This window comes from Exophiala spinifera, assembly GCF_000836115.1.
Source record: "Exophiala spinifera strain CBS 89968 unplaced genomic scaffold supercont1.2, whole genome shotgun sequence".
Taxonomy (NCBI): Eukaryota; Fungi; Ascomycota; class Eurotiomycetes; order Chaetothyriales; family Herpotrichiellaceae; genus Exophiala; species Exophiala spinifera.
The window spans coordinates 653168-667958 of NW_015622514.1; the positions used below are offsets into that span (position 1 = coordinate 653168).

At 51.8% G+C, this 14791-nt stretch overlaps 8 protein-coding genes across 8 annotated transcripts; 4 read left to right on the top strand and 4 right to left on the bottom strand.

Annotated features, from left to right (window-relative positions):
• Window positions 1–270: 270 nt before the first annotated feature.
• PV08_02514 (uncharacterized protein) lies at window positions 271–2577 on the top strand (the record flags this gene model as incomplete). Its single annotated transcript, XM_016376872.1, has 1 exon — window positions 271–2577. The coding sequence occupies one exon, from the start codon at window positions 271–273 to the stop codon at window positions 2575–2577; it is 2307 nt and encodes a 768-aa protein (XP_016238442.1).
• A 927-nt stretch (window positions 2578–3504) lies between these two features.
• Window positions 3505–4229, top strand: PV08_02515 (uncharacterized protein; the record flags this gene model as incomplete). Its single annotated transcript, XM_016376873.1, has 2 exons — window positions 3505–3702; window positions 3894–4229. The coding sequence occupies 2 exons, from the start codon at window positions 3505–3507 to the stop codon at window positions 4227–4229; spliced, it is 534 nt and encodes a 177-aa protein (XP_016238443.1).
• Window positions 4230–5004: 775 nt separating this feature from the next.
• On the bottom strand, window positions 5005–6884 carry PV08_02516 (uncharacterized protein; the record flags this gene model as incomplete). The annotated part of the gene is made up of 3 exons (XM_016376874.1): window positions 5005–6079; window positions 6221–6771; window positions 6825–6884. 3 exons carry the CDS (start codon window positions 6882–6884, stop codon window positions 5005–5007), a joined length of 1686 nt encoding a protein of 561 aa, XP_016238444.1.
• Window positions 6885–7401: 517 nt separating this feature from the next.
• PV08_02517 (glutamate-tRNA ligase) lies at window positions 7402–9036 on the bottom strand (the record flags this gene model as incomplete). The annotated part of the gene is made up of 1 exon (XM_016376875.1): window positions 7402–9036. One exon carries the CDS (start codon window positions 9034–9036, stop codon window positions 7402–7404), a length of 1635 nt encoding a protein of 544 aa, XP_016238445.1.
• A 294-nt stretch (window positions 9037–9330) lies between these two features.
• Window positions 9331–10357, top strand: PV08_02518 (ribosomal protein L1; the record flags this gene model as incomplete). Its single annotated transcript, XM_016376876.1, has 3 exons — window positions 9331–9587; window positions 9638–10202; window positions 10259–10357. The coding sequence occupies 3 exons, from the start codon at window positions 9331–9333 to the stop codon at window positions 10355–10357; spliced, it is 921 nt and encodes a 306-aa protein (XP_016238446.1).
• Window positions 10358–10880: 523 nt separating this feature from the next.
• PV08_02519 (uncharacterized protein) lies at window positions 10881–12407 on the bottom strand (the record flags this gene model as incomplete). The annotated part of the gene is made up of 1 exon (XM_016376877.1): window positions 10881–12407. One exon carries the CDS (start codon window positions 12405–12407, stop codon window positions 10881–10883), a length of 1527 nt encoding a protein of 508 aa, XP_016238447.1.
• A 98-nt stretch (window positions 12408–12505) lies between these two features.
• On the top strand, window positions 12506–13395 carry PV08_02520 (uncharacterized protein; the record flags this gene model as incomplete). The annotated part of the gene is made up of 2 exons (XM_016376878.1): window positions 12506–12523; window positions 12583–13395. 2 exons carry the CDS (start codon window positions 12506–12508, stop codon window positions 13393–13395), a joined length of 831 nt encoding a protein of 276 aa, XP_016238448.1.
• A 489-nt stretch (window positions 13396–13884) lies between these two features.
• PV08_02521 (uncharacterized protein) lies at window positions 13885–14301 on the bottom strand (the record flags this gene model as incomplete). Its single annotated transcript, XM_016376879.1, has 1 exon — window positions 13885–14301. One exon carries the CDS (start codon window positions 14299–14301, stop codon window positions 13885–13887), a length of 417 nt encoding a protein of 138 aa, XP_016238449.1.
• Between the last annotated feature and the right edge of the window lie 490 nt (window positions 14302–14791).

A 14791-nucleotide genomic window follows, 5' to 3' on the forward strand; every position in this document is an offset into this window, starting at 1 on the left:
TAGTCGATCCGAGTAAAAGCGGCCAGGCTGGGACTGGATACGCCGGAGACTCCGTGTTCCATACATCAACAGGTAGTTTGACTACTGCGACACTGCCCTTGTATGAGCGCTTCTGATCTCTGGTATCACACACGCTCTGTTTAGTCATATCTCTCGACCGTCTCTCGACCGAGGGATTATGGGACACTCTCCAGAGTGATGCGCTGACACAATAGGCCATAAGCGGCCATTATATATCCGACCCCTACTTCCACCCCTTGTACCGCAGCCATGGCAGTGAGGACCAATGCCACTGCCCTTACCGGCATGCCCCGAATCCAAGATGCCCTACGTACCCCAGAAGATCTCGAGAAGATCACGAGTATCAAAGGAGAAATCAATCGCAAGAAAGGTGATGTGGACGCCAGATTACGAGAAGGACTTAAAGATCACTTGGATTCCACGCAAAATGGCATGTCGACTTTGGCAGAAGGGCAGAAACTCGTTGGGCAGATCAAAGAGGAAATGAAGACTGTACATGATTTGTGCGAACAGGCGCAAGCGATCCGGAAGAACTTCCCTCAGTTGGATTACCTGGCTCGAGTCCATCGCAATTTCGAGGCCACGCGAGCCATGCAGGCTGGGCTTGACAACTTTGAGCGAGACTGCTCTATTCTTCGAGCTCTCCTGGAAGAGGATGAAAATGACCAGTACAACCAGCCCAACCTTCTGGAAGCGCACCTTCGCCTGACACAATTGCGCGACTTTCGGGATGAAGCGTTGGATCAGATCCGACGAAGCAAGGATTCAAGTCTTGAACAGACGTTGCTCGATTGGTTTCAGCAGCTTGACGACATCATAGATATGTTTGACGGCCACATTGGGGCTATTTGTATGAACTTGATCGAGTTGACCAAGCAAGATAATCATGGCCTCATCGTTCGGCTTGCCATTGTGATTGCCTCGGAGGAGAAGAATGACGCGCGTGTACGGGCATTGCAGGATGCGCAGAAAGATCACCAGGATCTAGCCAGCAAATTCACATCATTCACCATCGGGCCGAAGTCGATTCGTGGCTACAAGGATAAGTTTTTGTCTTCAATTAAGATGTATGCCGAGGGCCAATTCGAAACGACAAGACAGAGCTTTCAGGAGGATCCATCTCGACTCGACAAGGCAACCAAGTGGTTCTTCAACGATATATTTGTCTGCAAACAAGGAATGCAGAACCTCTTCCCGAAGAAGTGGAAGATTTTTGAAACATTCGTGAACATTTACCACCAACAAATGCATGACTTTCTACTTGAGTACGTTGATGCGGAGGATTTGAGGCCACCACAAATGCTGGCCATCGTTCATTACATCGATGTGTACTACCAGAAAATGAACAAACTCGGAGTTTCGCAGTCGCAACTCAAGCCACATGTACTCGACTCCCGCGAAGGGGACCTTATCCGCGACTACAGAAATATCATAACGAAAGCTCTCAATTCCTGGATTGACAGGATGTATGTTACTGATATGAAGAACTTCAAATCCAGAGCTACGGATGCAATCGAGACAGATCCGGATGGCCACTTCAGAACCAAGACACTGCCTGACATGTGGCGCATGTTGCATGAGCAAGCAGAGGCCGCTGGTGATTCTGAACGAGAAGATGTGGTCGAAGGCGTTATGAGCGCCATGTTCAGCGCTCTGAAATCGAGACAGCAGCAATGGGAACGGCTGGTGGACGAAGAGGTGGAAAGGTACAAGAATCCCACCTCGGAGCAACTTGAGACGTTGCAGCAATTGCAGGACTGGCTCCTTGCTATTGCCAATGACCAGATTGCATGTGTCGACGATGCTGCTGGCGATGTGATAGATGATCCAACCGCGCAAAAGGGATATCTAACGCGTTTCCGAGAAGATTTCGTCAAGTTGCCTACTCCGCCCTCGGCCAAGTTCTTGTCGACAAATGGGACAAGCGAGATGGACTCCCTGCGAGACGGCTACGTCGATTTGGCCACTCACTGTATTTCGCGCTTCGTGCAGCTCATCTTCCGTGTCGATTTCCGGACAATCCTGACAGAGCTCTTTGTACCAGGGAAATGGTACGAACAAACAGCAATGCAGCGAATTACTACTACATTCGACGATTACATTGGAGATTATAGCTCTGTACTACATCCGTCGCTGCTGGATATCATGATTGAAGAGCTGTCGGACGCATTGCTAGTCAACTATTTGACCTGCATAAAATCCAACAAAGGAGTCAAATTCAGGCGAGGCGAGCCGTTCCCCGCCAAATTCAGGGACGACGTCCTTGCAGCCTTCGCATTCTTCGAAAAATTCCCCGACAGTTTCAATGAGACGATCAAGCCCAAATGGAAAGCTGTGAATTACACAGTCCAGTTGCTCGAAGCCGATAAGATGGAAGTTGTGGGAGTGTTTGCAGACTTCAAGCGAGATTACTGGGATCTGCAGTTGAGTTGGGTTGAAGGTGTCCTCAAGACCAGGGACGACTGGGATCGAAGCATGATTACTGCGGTTAAACAGACGGCTGCCTCGACATATGTGGAGAGGGGAGCCGACACAGTCATGAGCAAAGTCAAATGATTTTGATAATGGCTCCGGTGTACCATTTCCTATGACACATGAGGCGCCATGGTCGCGTGAGCACAAGATCTCCCATGAAAGGAGATTTGGACTGTTCCAAAGAGCATTCCCCTGCCATCCGAGGGGGTTCAGCGATGCGTATAAGGAATGGGCAAGAAAGGGAGGTAGGGTTCTTTGTTTGAGCTCGGCGAGCCGACCCAGATACCTGTCACTAACGCTGTACCGCTCAGTATCGTCCATATTCAGGAACGCCGCAGGGCGTCGGCCCAAGATGGCTCTTGGAAGGACGATAGTGACAAAGCGCATGAGAAGTGCAGGCACGTAAAGAATACGCAGCTAAATCAATGATCTGCGTTCGATGTCTACAAAGATAAGAGGTAGTGAGCAAGAAGAACAACCTTTTGAAGTGATAAGAGAGGAACATGGCGTGAAACATCTGTGAACGTCGTAGCCTTGCTGGAATTTCCATAATACTTCTCTTGGTTGTCGTTTTGAAGCTGGCGACAAGCACACTTGAATCGCTATACATATGTCTGCGAGGAACTACTCTGCATACATCCGTACCTAGGCAACATGTCGCCAATGAAGCTGGTAAGGACAGCCTCGTCAATTCTAATAAATGTCGACGAGGCTGAAAAGGTCCATTTGCATTCGTACTCCACGTTCCGCCAATCAGGGCCGTCTGTAAAGTGCCTCATCCATTTCTCGCCGCTGCCCGCCGACATGTTTCCTTGCAGCCTCAAAATACCGATCTTTTTTGATCTCATCTGTACCAAATAAAAAGCGAATTGCTTTCCCTCTCCTTTCTCCCTTGGGACGTGGCCTTGCGTTCATCGCGACTGTGAGCGGCCATCCTTGCCATCTTTCTCGTCCGCGATCCGTCCGATATCTCTCGCCCTCGTCCTCGCACCTCACGCAGCGATCACGATGGCGTTTCCTGGAATGTACGGTGCGCCGGGCGCAGGCGGTGCAGGCGCAGGTGGTGCTGCCAACGGAATGAGCGAGGAAGAACTGATATGGGTCAAGAGATTCCAACGCGGGTCTGAGAGCTGCGTGGCCAAGTCGATCATTTCGGGTGCAATGGGTGGCGCATTAGGAGGAGCGTTTGGTCTTTTCATGTCAAGTGTAAGTTCTGCAGATTTTTCTTTGATACAAATTGTACTTTGGCGTTTGATGAGAAAGGAGTGCTTTGCGCTCTCTCTCTCTCTCTCTCTCTCTCTCTCTCTCGCTCGCTCGGTCTCCTCTCTATCTGTGCCTCTTGTAATTTTTACAGCCTTATTAAGCGAATGGCGCTGACTCGCGAGCAACGGTTTTAGATGGCCTACGATACTCCCCTTTCACCACAAGGACAGCAAATCACGTCGCTACCCGTGCGAGAACAGCTGAAGCGCGGCTTGAAGGACATGGGCGCAAAGTCCTGGTCGTCGGCCAAGAACTTTGCCCTTATTGGCGGCATCTACTCGGGTGTCGAGTGCGGCATCGAGAGCTTCAGGGCAAAGTCGGACCTGCAGAACTCGGCCATGGCAGGCTGCATTACTGGCGCAGGGCTGGCGTACAAGGCCGGTCCGCAGGCGGCGCTGTTCGGGTGTGCGGGCTTCGCGGCCTTTTCGACCGCAATCGATGCCTGGATGCGCATGCCTGAAAGCGATTAGAATGGTTGTTTCGTGAGAACCACCAAACAAGAGAAAAGAAAAACGGGACAATCATGGCACTCGGGCGTACTCTTGACAACATAGGGCTCTTTTTCTTTCCTCCAAGCATGAGCGGCGTTTTTGAAGGGTCATGTCACGAACCAAGATTTTGATCCACACGTGAGAGGAGGAGTCGGTATTACCTGGATCTTTCTATCGAGACGACGACCGAACAATTTTTGTCACAAGGGAATTTAGCGAAGCATTGCTGGGCGTTCCGGGACCATGGGGGATAAACGGGCTTCTTTCGGTCTTTCGGCCTGCGACTCTACTCTACTCTCAGGCCAAACGGATCTCTCCTATGATATGAAGAAAGGGGCTATTCTATGGCAACGAAGCGTTTGCTCTCGTCTGAACAGACAGGGAGGGATCTCAGTTCATTGTGGTGGAGATCTCGATTTTCACCGGCCCAACGTTGGTGGTTCCCTGTAGTTAATCTTCACACTTCTGATAGATGACGACGCGCCAGGCTTTTTTCGCCCTGGACGATTCAATCTGCGTGGCGCAAGCAATGGACATTCGAGGGCGTCCAGCCTTACCGGGGCGCGGCGGTCGTACCTCGTACGATAGAACAATACACCATGCTTTGCTCTTTCTTGAGATTTTTCATCCGCATGTTCGGTAGAGTCAAAGTCGTCGGAGTGACTACGCGATGTGTAGATACCTATGTGGTGTGCACCATGTTCTTCTGGGCTCTGCTCTCGATACAATAGCCTACCCGTGGCTCCCAAGGTATCTAAGTTACCTGGGCATGTGTCGTCCACGCAGCCCATTCGTCCCTCTCGCCATCCCTCATCCCCGGCGGCAGCTGACCCGTGCGTCCGACGAGCACCTCCCCCTTGCCACGCTTGAGATACGCACCGTCGGTCGGGGCACCCAGCACGCCGCGTCCGTGGCCTTCCCGTAGCTCGACGTCACGGTCCCACTTGAGCTCGCCTCGCAAGACGGTGTAGCGCGGCCAATTGCACACGCTCATCCCTTCGAAGGGCGTGTAGTCTATGCTGTGGTGCAACATGTCGTTGGTGATGGTTATCCCCCCCGCGACGTCTTTGTGTCCGGGAGGATACCAGATGGTGATGTCGGCGTCGAAGCCCGGCGCGATGCTGCCCTTGCGGCCGGCCAGGCCGTACAGACGCGCCGGGTTCGTGGACGTCAGTTCGACGAACTTGGGCAGAGAGAGGCGCCGCGACCGGGGCGCGTTGACGTTTGTGGCGGCGTCGAAGAGCAGCGGAAGCCGTGTCTCCAGGCCCGGAAGGCCGTTCGGGATCTGAGCGAACGTAGGCACGCTTTGAGATGCCGCGGCGTCGATCAGGGGCTTGCGTTTCCCGCCGGGCGAGTTGTACAGAGTCGGAGCGTGGTCGGAGGAGATGGTCGTGATGGTGCCGTTCAGTATCGCGTCCCAGATCGTTTGGAGGTCCGCGGGGGTGTGTCGGAGTGGCGGCGCGCACACGTGCCGGGCCCCGGCCCATTCGTCGTGGACTTCTTCCTCGTGGTCGTGGTCGTGGTCGTGGGAGTGATGAGGGTCTGCTGAGAGGGCAGCTGGAACGGACGTAGCTGCGAGTTTTGAGGAGAGGAGATACAAGTAATGAGGACACGTTTCCGCGTGCACGGGGAGCAGAGATTTCGATTGGGCCTTGCGCGCGTGCGAGATGGCAACGGGGGAAGACATGTGGACAATCAGGATCGGTGCAGAGGTCAGGGTTGAGAGAGAAATCGCGCGGTTGGTCGCTTCGGACTCTGCAATCTGTGGACGGGCGATTGCGTGATATTTAGGAAGTGTTCGAGAGCTGCGGAGGAGTCGGGTCGTTATCCTTTTGAAAAGGTCAGTGGGTTCCTTTGACTCTGCTAATTAGGCAAAAATATCAAGGGGATAAGATATGTCAATGATCGATTCCCCGAGAGCGGTGTTCCGAAAGGGGCCAAAGGGCTCTCGCGAGGGAGACGGTACATACATATCAATCATGTCGCTGTTTTCAGCATGAATCATCGTCGTCACACCCAATGCTCTCGCTTGCATCATGATCTCGAGCATGTCGCCATCCCCGAGTTTCATGGCCGGATAGGTCATGTAGAGCTTGACGCTCGTGATTCCTTCCTGGTCGACCATGGCTTTCAGCTCCTCCTGTAGAATCTTCTCGGTTGGCTTCGTCAGGATAAGATGGAACCCATAATCGATATAGGACTGGCCATCTGCGCGATCGTGATACTCTTTCACCACCGGGAACAATGACTCCTGCGTCCTCGACTGCGTTGCGAAGGCGAGTATGGTGGTGTTGCCACCAGCCAGAGCAGAGCGAGATCCAGTCAGCCACTTGTCGCCGGTCGGAGCGTTGTCCTGATGTAAGTGCACATGCGAGTCCACGCCGCCTGGAGTCACATAGGCTCCCTCTGCGTCGATGACTCTAGTTGATGCTCCAACTGGGAGGAAGAGAGCTATAGCAACAATGATGCCGTCCTTGATACCGATCGAGAGCCCGGGCTGCAGGATCTCGGACGCTGTCACCTGGATAGGGAGTGGTCAACACCGCCAGTGGAAAGTGTTGCACAAATACTCACAACAGTGGCATTCCTGATGACCACGTCGAAATCCATGCTTTCATTGCCTATTTCACCCATGGCAACAATCCCAGATGATGGCTCTCCCAGGTTCTCGGATAAGTCGGTATGTATCAATACATAGCGCAGGCAATGTTTTTGTCTGTCAATATCGTGGGCAGAATCTGGATGCTGCTGCAACGCACTTTTGTAAACGCCACTGCGGATTGGGTCTCAGGATACTTAAACCTAATTACCAGCGTAGGTTTGACAACACTGGAGTTGACGACGCATTCACCGTGCAAGAAATGGAGTTGCATATCAACATCGTAATGCAGAGACACGGCCGAGATTGACGGCAAACTCCGATGGATCAAGGGGTTGTCCGTGAAGCATTTCATTGGGCGCTGAAGACGTCGCGATGCCGCTGTCCTGACTTCTTTTGTTTCTTTCTTTCCATCTATCTATATGTCTCTCGTAACCATGATCATGTCTCGCAGACCTGTTGACCCGATCTCGATTTCAGAACGCAAAATTCTTTCCACTTTTACCTGACGTGCCATTCGTGCTGTCCAAACTTCGAATCCCTGCCGACTCTCTATTTCCCTGTTGGGATCTTGAAGAAAACACCAGGAGAATCTTTCGTCGCGGCCTGGTCACATCTGAAGTAACCTTTTCTGTCGAATTGGATAAAGTCGTCCACTTTGACATCCCATACATTGCAATCAGCTTCGGCGTAGGATTTGAACTCGCTCTTTGGCGTCAAAAAGTCCTCCCAGTGCTCCTCCTCCTCTTCGGTCAGCTTGTCCTTCGACAGCAGGTGATCAAAATCGACTAGCTCAACCGGGCACAGCTCTTGATCCTTGGACAGCCAGGTTACCTTCTTTTTCGTGGTCTTGAAATCGCCCTCCAGATGTAGCTCAAGCTCCATCGAAGCAACATTACCAAGAGCGTTGACGCCGTCCGTGATATCAGCTTTGTCGCCTGTTTTCTCGTACTGGATGTTGCGAACATACGCGTTACCCCAGTTCATGAGCGTAATCTCCTCTCCTTCAGCGAAAGTCCTGGCATCCTCCTGCTCGAGAATGACGTTCTGGCTATACCAGACCTTCTTCTCACCGAGGTCATATTTGGCGTGCTTTGGCTTGGCCTCGGAGTAGGGCTCCTCCTGAAGACCCTTGACCTTGCAGACCACGTAGTCCTTGTCGATGGCAGTATATCGACCAGCTTTGAGATCGATGACTTTCTTGTTCATGGTCCAGATGGTGTGCCAATCCATGTTGACGACGTTCTTGCTGGGCCCTTGACTAACCATGAAGTCTCGAAGACCTTCGACCGTCATACCACGTCTCCTGATGCCTCTGACGGTGGGGAACCGAGGGTCATCCCAGCCAGATACGACGCCAGCATTGACAAGCTTTGTCAGCTTTCGCTTGGACATGAGAGTACGGACAAACTGGATCTTCGAGAAAGTCCAGATATGGACTGGTCTCAAATCCAATGCCTTCAGAATCCATTTGTACTGCGCATCTTGATCGTTGTATTCGGTAGTTCTCAAAGCATGAGTAACGCCCTCGAGAGAGTCGACGACAGGACAGGCGAATTGATAGGTGGGGTAAGCCTTGTACTTGTCACCAGTGCGGTGGTGAGGAGTCTGGTTCTTCGGGCATCGGTAGATGACAGGGTCACGCAGAGAAGCATTGTCGTTGGCGTGTGAAATTTTGGCTCTGATGCACCATTTTCGCCCTTCCTCCGTACCCTTCTTCATCTCCTCATATCTTGCAAGGTTATCCTCGATGCTCTCGTCTCTTCTAGCGCTGGGCTCACGTGCCAGTCTCATCGCACTGATCACGTCGCCCGGGGTATCATCTGCATATGCCTTGCCGGCTTTTATGATCTTCACACATTGCTCGTCAATGTGGTCAAAGTAATCGCTCGTGTAAGAGATTGTGTCGGGCTTGATTCCAAGCAAAGCGACATCCTCTCGAATTGCATCTTGAAATTCGGCATTCTCCTTTTCAGTGTTCGTGTCGTCAAACCGTAGGATGAGCTTTCCCTCGTACTGAATGTGGGCGAAATAGTCGTTGAGGAGGGCGGCTTTCGAGTGGCCAATGTGCAGGTAACCTGAAGGCTCTGGGGGAAATCTTGTCACCACACCAGCAGCGGCGTTTGGCAGTTCCATCTGCTTAACTTTTGGGGCCTTTTTCGCTTTGGGGGCATTTTTGGTAGCCATGTTGACGTGCGTTCAGTGCTGAAGTGCTGAAAGGGTTCGTGGAGCGAGAAAGAACAAGGTCAAGGACTCATTTTATTCAAACCTCGAAACTTCTGCGCAGGGAAAGCCCTAGTAGACGTGGGGAAGATGATCGGCCACCCAACTTTAGTCAGCCTTGCCAACTCCTTCCAAATCCTGCAAACTCGCCAAGCTCAGCCTCGCCGGCGTTTTCGAGCTCCTAAAGTTGCGGACTTTTGGTATTGATGTCTAGCGGAAAGGAATTGGAATTTCCATTTCCCACGCTCACATACAGAAATGGAGGCATCCCGGAGTCTGGCAGCGGCTACTAAGCGCCTCTGCCGCTCTACAACGTCGACCTTTCTCTCGTCGTTCACGTCTCTACCTCAAACCTCCACCCGATCCTTCTCTTCAGTTCCTGTTCTGTTTGCGCCTCGGTCGGGCAAGGACAAGGCGGCAGCAGCGAAAGCAAAGAAGAGAAAGAAGAGGCATCAGACATTCCGGCAGTATGACCTGAAGGACATACAGCAGTTTACCCTCTGCGAGGCCATGCGGTATGGGAGAAAACTTGACGTTTGTTTGGCCAGAAGCTAATAGATTTCAGCTACATCAAGGCCATGGAAGTTACTCACGATCCGGACGTGTCGAAATACGATATTCACATCAAGCTGAGGACGAAAAAGGACGGTCCGATTATTCGCAACCAGATCAAACTGCCTCATGCCGTCAAACAAGATATTAAAGTGGCAGTCATCTGCCCTCCCGACTCCGCAGCCGCGAAACAGGCCCGAGAAGCAGGCGCAGCATTTGTGGGCGAGGAGGAGATCTTCCAACGTGTAAAGGAAGGAAAAATCGACTTCGACCGATGCATCGCTGTAACCTCATCTCTCCCGAAGCTGGCCAAGGAGGGTTTGCCCCGAATTCTGGGTCCTCGAGGCTTGATGCCGAGTGCAAAACTGGGTACAGTGGTGGACAAACCAGGTCCGGCGGTCAGAAACATGCTGGGCGGTAGCATGTACAGAGAAAGAACTGGCGTTGTTCGCATGGCAGTGGGCAGACTCAGTTTCACTCCAGAACAGCTCAGAGATAATGTGAAAGCATATGTCAGTGCGGTTAGGAAGGACGCAAATGCTTTGAGTGATCAGATTGTGAAGGAGGTCTCTGAGGTGGTGAGTTGCATCGACCGATTGACTGACTGCAGCGTTCTGTTGCTAATTGTTGTTAGGTTCTCAGCTCTACAAACACGCCCGGCTTCTCGCTGAACGGCGAATTTTATAGACCATCCCCGGGCGCACCTACACCTCAGGAATTGGGTGTTGCATGATGTCGATAGTTCTTGTTCCGGCATGTACAGAATGTATTCATAGATCAACATTGGGAAGTGAAACGGTCAGGAGATGGAATGTGCTACCTCGTGCAATGGTACCGGAGACACTTAGGTTATAGGTATACAGTTCAGTAACGAGCTGTCTTCCTTGGCCAATACGCATCTCACGTTCGATGAGAGTGGTGCGCATCATAGCGATGATAGAGTTGAGTATGGTCCAATACTTCTGCGACTACCACCTTCACAATAGTCGTAGTCATTGCTCTCGCATGACACGGGCACAGGGTGATCGTGAGACATATCTTTGAATCACGATATCACTGGACAAGGTGTGGGAATGGACTACAAGATGCAATGGATTGGATCGGATCTTTTGTAATTTTCATTTTCATTCTTGCCATCAAAGGCGTACTCATACTCATCTCACATTTCTCATAAAATAGTCACGACACGCCACCCGCAATAAAAAGCAAAAGGGCCCCAGGGGTATCAATTTGCACCATTTTGGTGCCGACCCGACTCACTCGTCGTCCTTGGACTTGACGACGTCCACCTTGCCTTTACCAACTTCGGACCAGTTGGTGCTGAGAGCCGTGCCCTGGCTCTCAAGGAAGGACTTTTGCATGGCACGACGAGTGTCCGGGTCGGCGCCGGCGTAGAGCTTCTTGAAGAAGCCGTCGACGGCATCTCCGTCATAGTCGGAGTCGACGTCCGCCTCTTCTTCATCGCCACTGGCTGGGCCGGTGGTCTTCTCCTTCTTCTTGCCCTTGGACTGCGCATGGAGGTCGTCCGCGAGCTTATCCCAGTTTTTCGGACCGGTACGAGAGGATGTGGGGTATGATGGAGCGGATTGAGCAACAGGAGGTGGTTGGATGGCTGCTGCAGTAGAGGTTGATGACGATGAAGTGCCTTTTCCGGGTGCAACAACAAGAGAGCTAGTTCCTTCGAGGCTGTTCCACTTCTGACCGGCTTGTGCTTTGTGTAGGGTCAATTCTACCTTGGTAGACATGATATTTGCGCTACTTTGAGCTGGGTCAATAAGTGCGAATAGCGGGTCGAGAGTGAAGTTGAATGACGAATTTGGGTGTGAAGGATGAGGGAAAGAGATGGACACTGAATCAGCGTTGATCTCGATGTCTGCCGCACTCTTTGAAACACCTTTTGCGTAGAGAGTCACCATGACGGCTTGATTGTTTTGGTACCACTCATGTCGGATCTTGGGAACTGGTGCCGAGGTGGCAGTTGAAGTCTGAGGATCAGTGGTGTTCTTGGTGTCGGTTGACGCTTCTATAGATGACGTTGTGGTGTTGTTTTGTTGTAGAGTGGCAGTAGTGGCAACATCTTCTGGAAAGACATAGTTTCCGTCGGAATCCAACTGAGCCTTGAACTTTGCAATCATGTCCGACTGAGACGGTAGACCAGATGGGAATTCTGGGTATTCTTTGATTGTGACTGTCTGGTCTGGGTTTGCTTTGATTTTGATGTTACATTTGGCTGCCCACATGTCCACTTGCATCTTGCCTGGCTTGCTGTCCTTTGGGATGAAAGGCTTCAATTTCTCAACGAGAAACGCGGCATCAGCGTAGCGACCAAGGTTGTAGAGTGTGATCATTCTTCTGAACTGAGCAGCCTGGATTTTCTCTCTGACAGCACGGCTTTTGGCGGAAACCAGGGCGAGCTCTGCATCCTTCAAGGCGAGGTCATGGCGGGGAGGTTTGAGACGGGCAAAGGCAGTGGATCTCTGGGTGAGGTAGTCTGGCGACAGAGGATGTTCGACGAGGGCTTGCGTGTAGGCACTCAAAGCTCCATGGAAGTCTCCATTCTCCAGCGCCTGAGCGGCACGAGCAGCGGCTTCCATTTCGACTTTGTTGTGCGTGGGAGGAGTGTTGAGGTAGTTGTTGATTGTTGTGAGAATGTTCACGTCGCCCTTAGATGCAAATGGTGTTTCGGCTGCCGAAGATCTGCCGGTATCTCCGCCAGACGCGTCTAAAGCCGATGCAGGCACTTGTTGGGCGTGTGAAGTGGCCTCCTCATCGTTGCAGTCCATGAACAGCAGCCACCAGAACACACGGCTCAGAACGTTCCCCATGGCTGTCGTCGTAAGGTGAAAGTTGTGATGTGGACGAGTGAAAGGGAAAGAACACAATGAGCAGTAGATTTTATGTGTGCCCCCCAAGACTCAACTCAACCCTGGGCTCGGCGCATGCTAACACTTCACCTAGTTTGGCGGCTCAGATTCTGGCTCTGATGTCGATGATGATGCGCCTCTACCATTTCCAAAACCTCTGGATCGTGCAGCCTTCCTTGCGCCAGGCTTTAATGCGGCCACATTTCTGGCGAGCTTGTCCAATCGCTTTCAGACACTGGAGGACCTCCAGACCGAACTTCGTGATTTGAGTAACACATTGAACAAAGAGTTGGTGGATCTGGTGAACGACAACTACCAGGACTTTCTCTCTCTGGGAACTACCCTATCCGGCGGAGAGGAAAAGATTGAAGATATCAGACTAGGTCTGCTCGGGTTTCAGCGTGAAGTCAAGGCGATCAGAGACAACGTCGACACGAGAAGAAATGAGGTAGCAGATCTGCTGAGGCAAAAGAAGACACTCAAGCATGATACAGGGATCGCAAGGTCCCTCTTGGAGATTGCCGAAAGACTAGATCAGCTGGAAGACAAGCTGAACACCACGAACTTCAGGCCTACAAACACATTAGAGAGCGGCGACCAAGAGAACCCCAATGTTGCGTGGAGCAAAGGTTGGACAGAGAGCATGAGTTATGATAGTGACGACGAGTATGAATCTGATGACACAAGCATACCACCACGGTTGAAGAGGCAAGTGGAAGAGTTTCTGATCTTGAAACATCTCATCAGTCAAGTCAGCACACATCACCCCTTCATTTTGGCCCAAGATTCGCGGATACGGAAGCTCCAAGAAATTTTGTTGTCAGATCTCGAGGCTGCTATCAAACAAGAGCCGCAGGTCAAGTTCAAGCAGCAAATGTTACAGCTTCGGGGGGCTGTAGAGGGTTGAAGAAGAGCTATGAACGATGACTTACGATTTCGACCGTGAAGTAAGCCCGAGTGGTCAATCTTACTGGATCAGGCATTTATCACTCAAGATAGCGAAGAGTATGACAGCTTCATGAGGAGCTATTTCGGACTTTCTCACAGAACAGACTTCACAGAATAAGCCTCACGGCACGGGCTTTTCAAACAGATTTCACGGAACAAGTCTCCTGATCCACATTTCACAGTCTGAACGAATTTCACAGAATAGATGTCACAGCATAGAATTCAAGCCTTGAATTAAACAAAAGAGTCTCGTGGCGTTGTGTCCTTCAACTCAATTATGAATATTGGGCTCCGGCACCTCGACTGACCCAGCTTCCATTTGAGTCTGCACCGTACACATTCAACTTGCGGCTCGCTTAACGAGGTTTACACTTGACACTGCCATGCTGAAGCTCGGCAGGGCAGGAGAATTAAATTACGCCGCAGACAGCAAAGGCCTGCAATTGTCCTACTTCATCACATACCGAATCAACAGCCAGAGCCTGTTCACCGGGGCACTCCCATCGGCCAAAGTGAGCGTCCAGTCCGAAATTACCAAGGGCCCCGGAGCCATAAACATCTTCAGTCCTCCCACAGCCGGCCCGTCCGTGAAAGAAAGCACATTGTTCTGCTGCGCTAGGCTCAGCGCGCCCGCTGCAACTTGGGCATCGGTAACCACCCACACATTCTGGGCAACCAACCCACTCACCGGATGGCCCTTGGTATACACGGGCAACCGCTCATTCAGCTTGTTCAGAACGAGGACACGCTGCGCGGCTGGCCGGATGAAAACGGCCCATTGTGAAGCAAACTCAGTCCGGGCGTCTACGACGACGGAGAACAAGCCACTGGCCAGTTCGGTCACGGGGCGCGCGTTCCATTCCATGTAAGACACGGGTCTAAGTCTGGCGCAAGAACATGGGGTTGGATGGGGTTGGAAAGGGTCGTCGCGCCATTGATTGACGGGATTGTCGACTGGAACGGGCTTGCTTCAGGCGTGAGGTCTCCATGCAGGGACACATACTAGGATCGACAAGGAAGAACTCGAATAGGCTGTCCGCTTCGATGATGCCCTGCTTCCACCAGAGTGGGCTGGACAACCAAGTATGCGATCAAGGCATCGCTCTGGATTCGTCGTAGAATGTAAGCATTCAGTCGCTTCCAATGCGTGAGGGTCAAAGCATTTCAGTCGAAAGCATCGAAATCGCCGCTGTTCTGCTGGAAGTAGGAGATGTCGTCGAGACTCAGGTTGAAGCCACGAATGAAAATAAGCAACTTTGATCAACAAGAGTGTGAGCACTCGGCGGGAAAAAGCAATGGTCTAATTGCTCCGATGTTTCGAAGCGCTCAGACGGTGCCGCTTGCAACAAGGCATT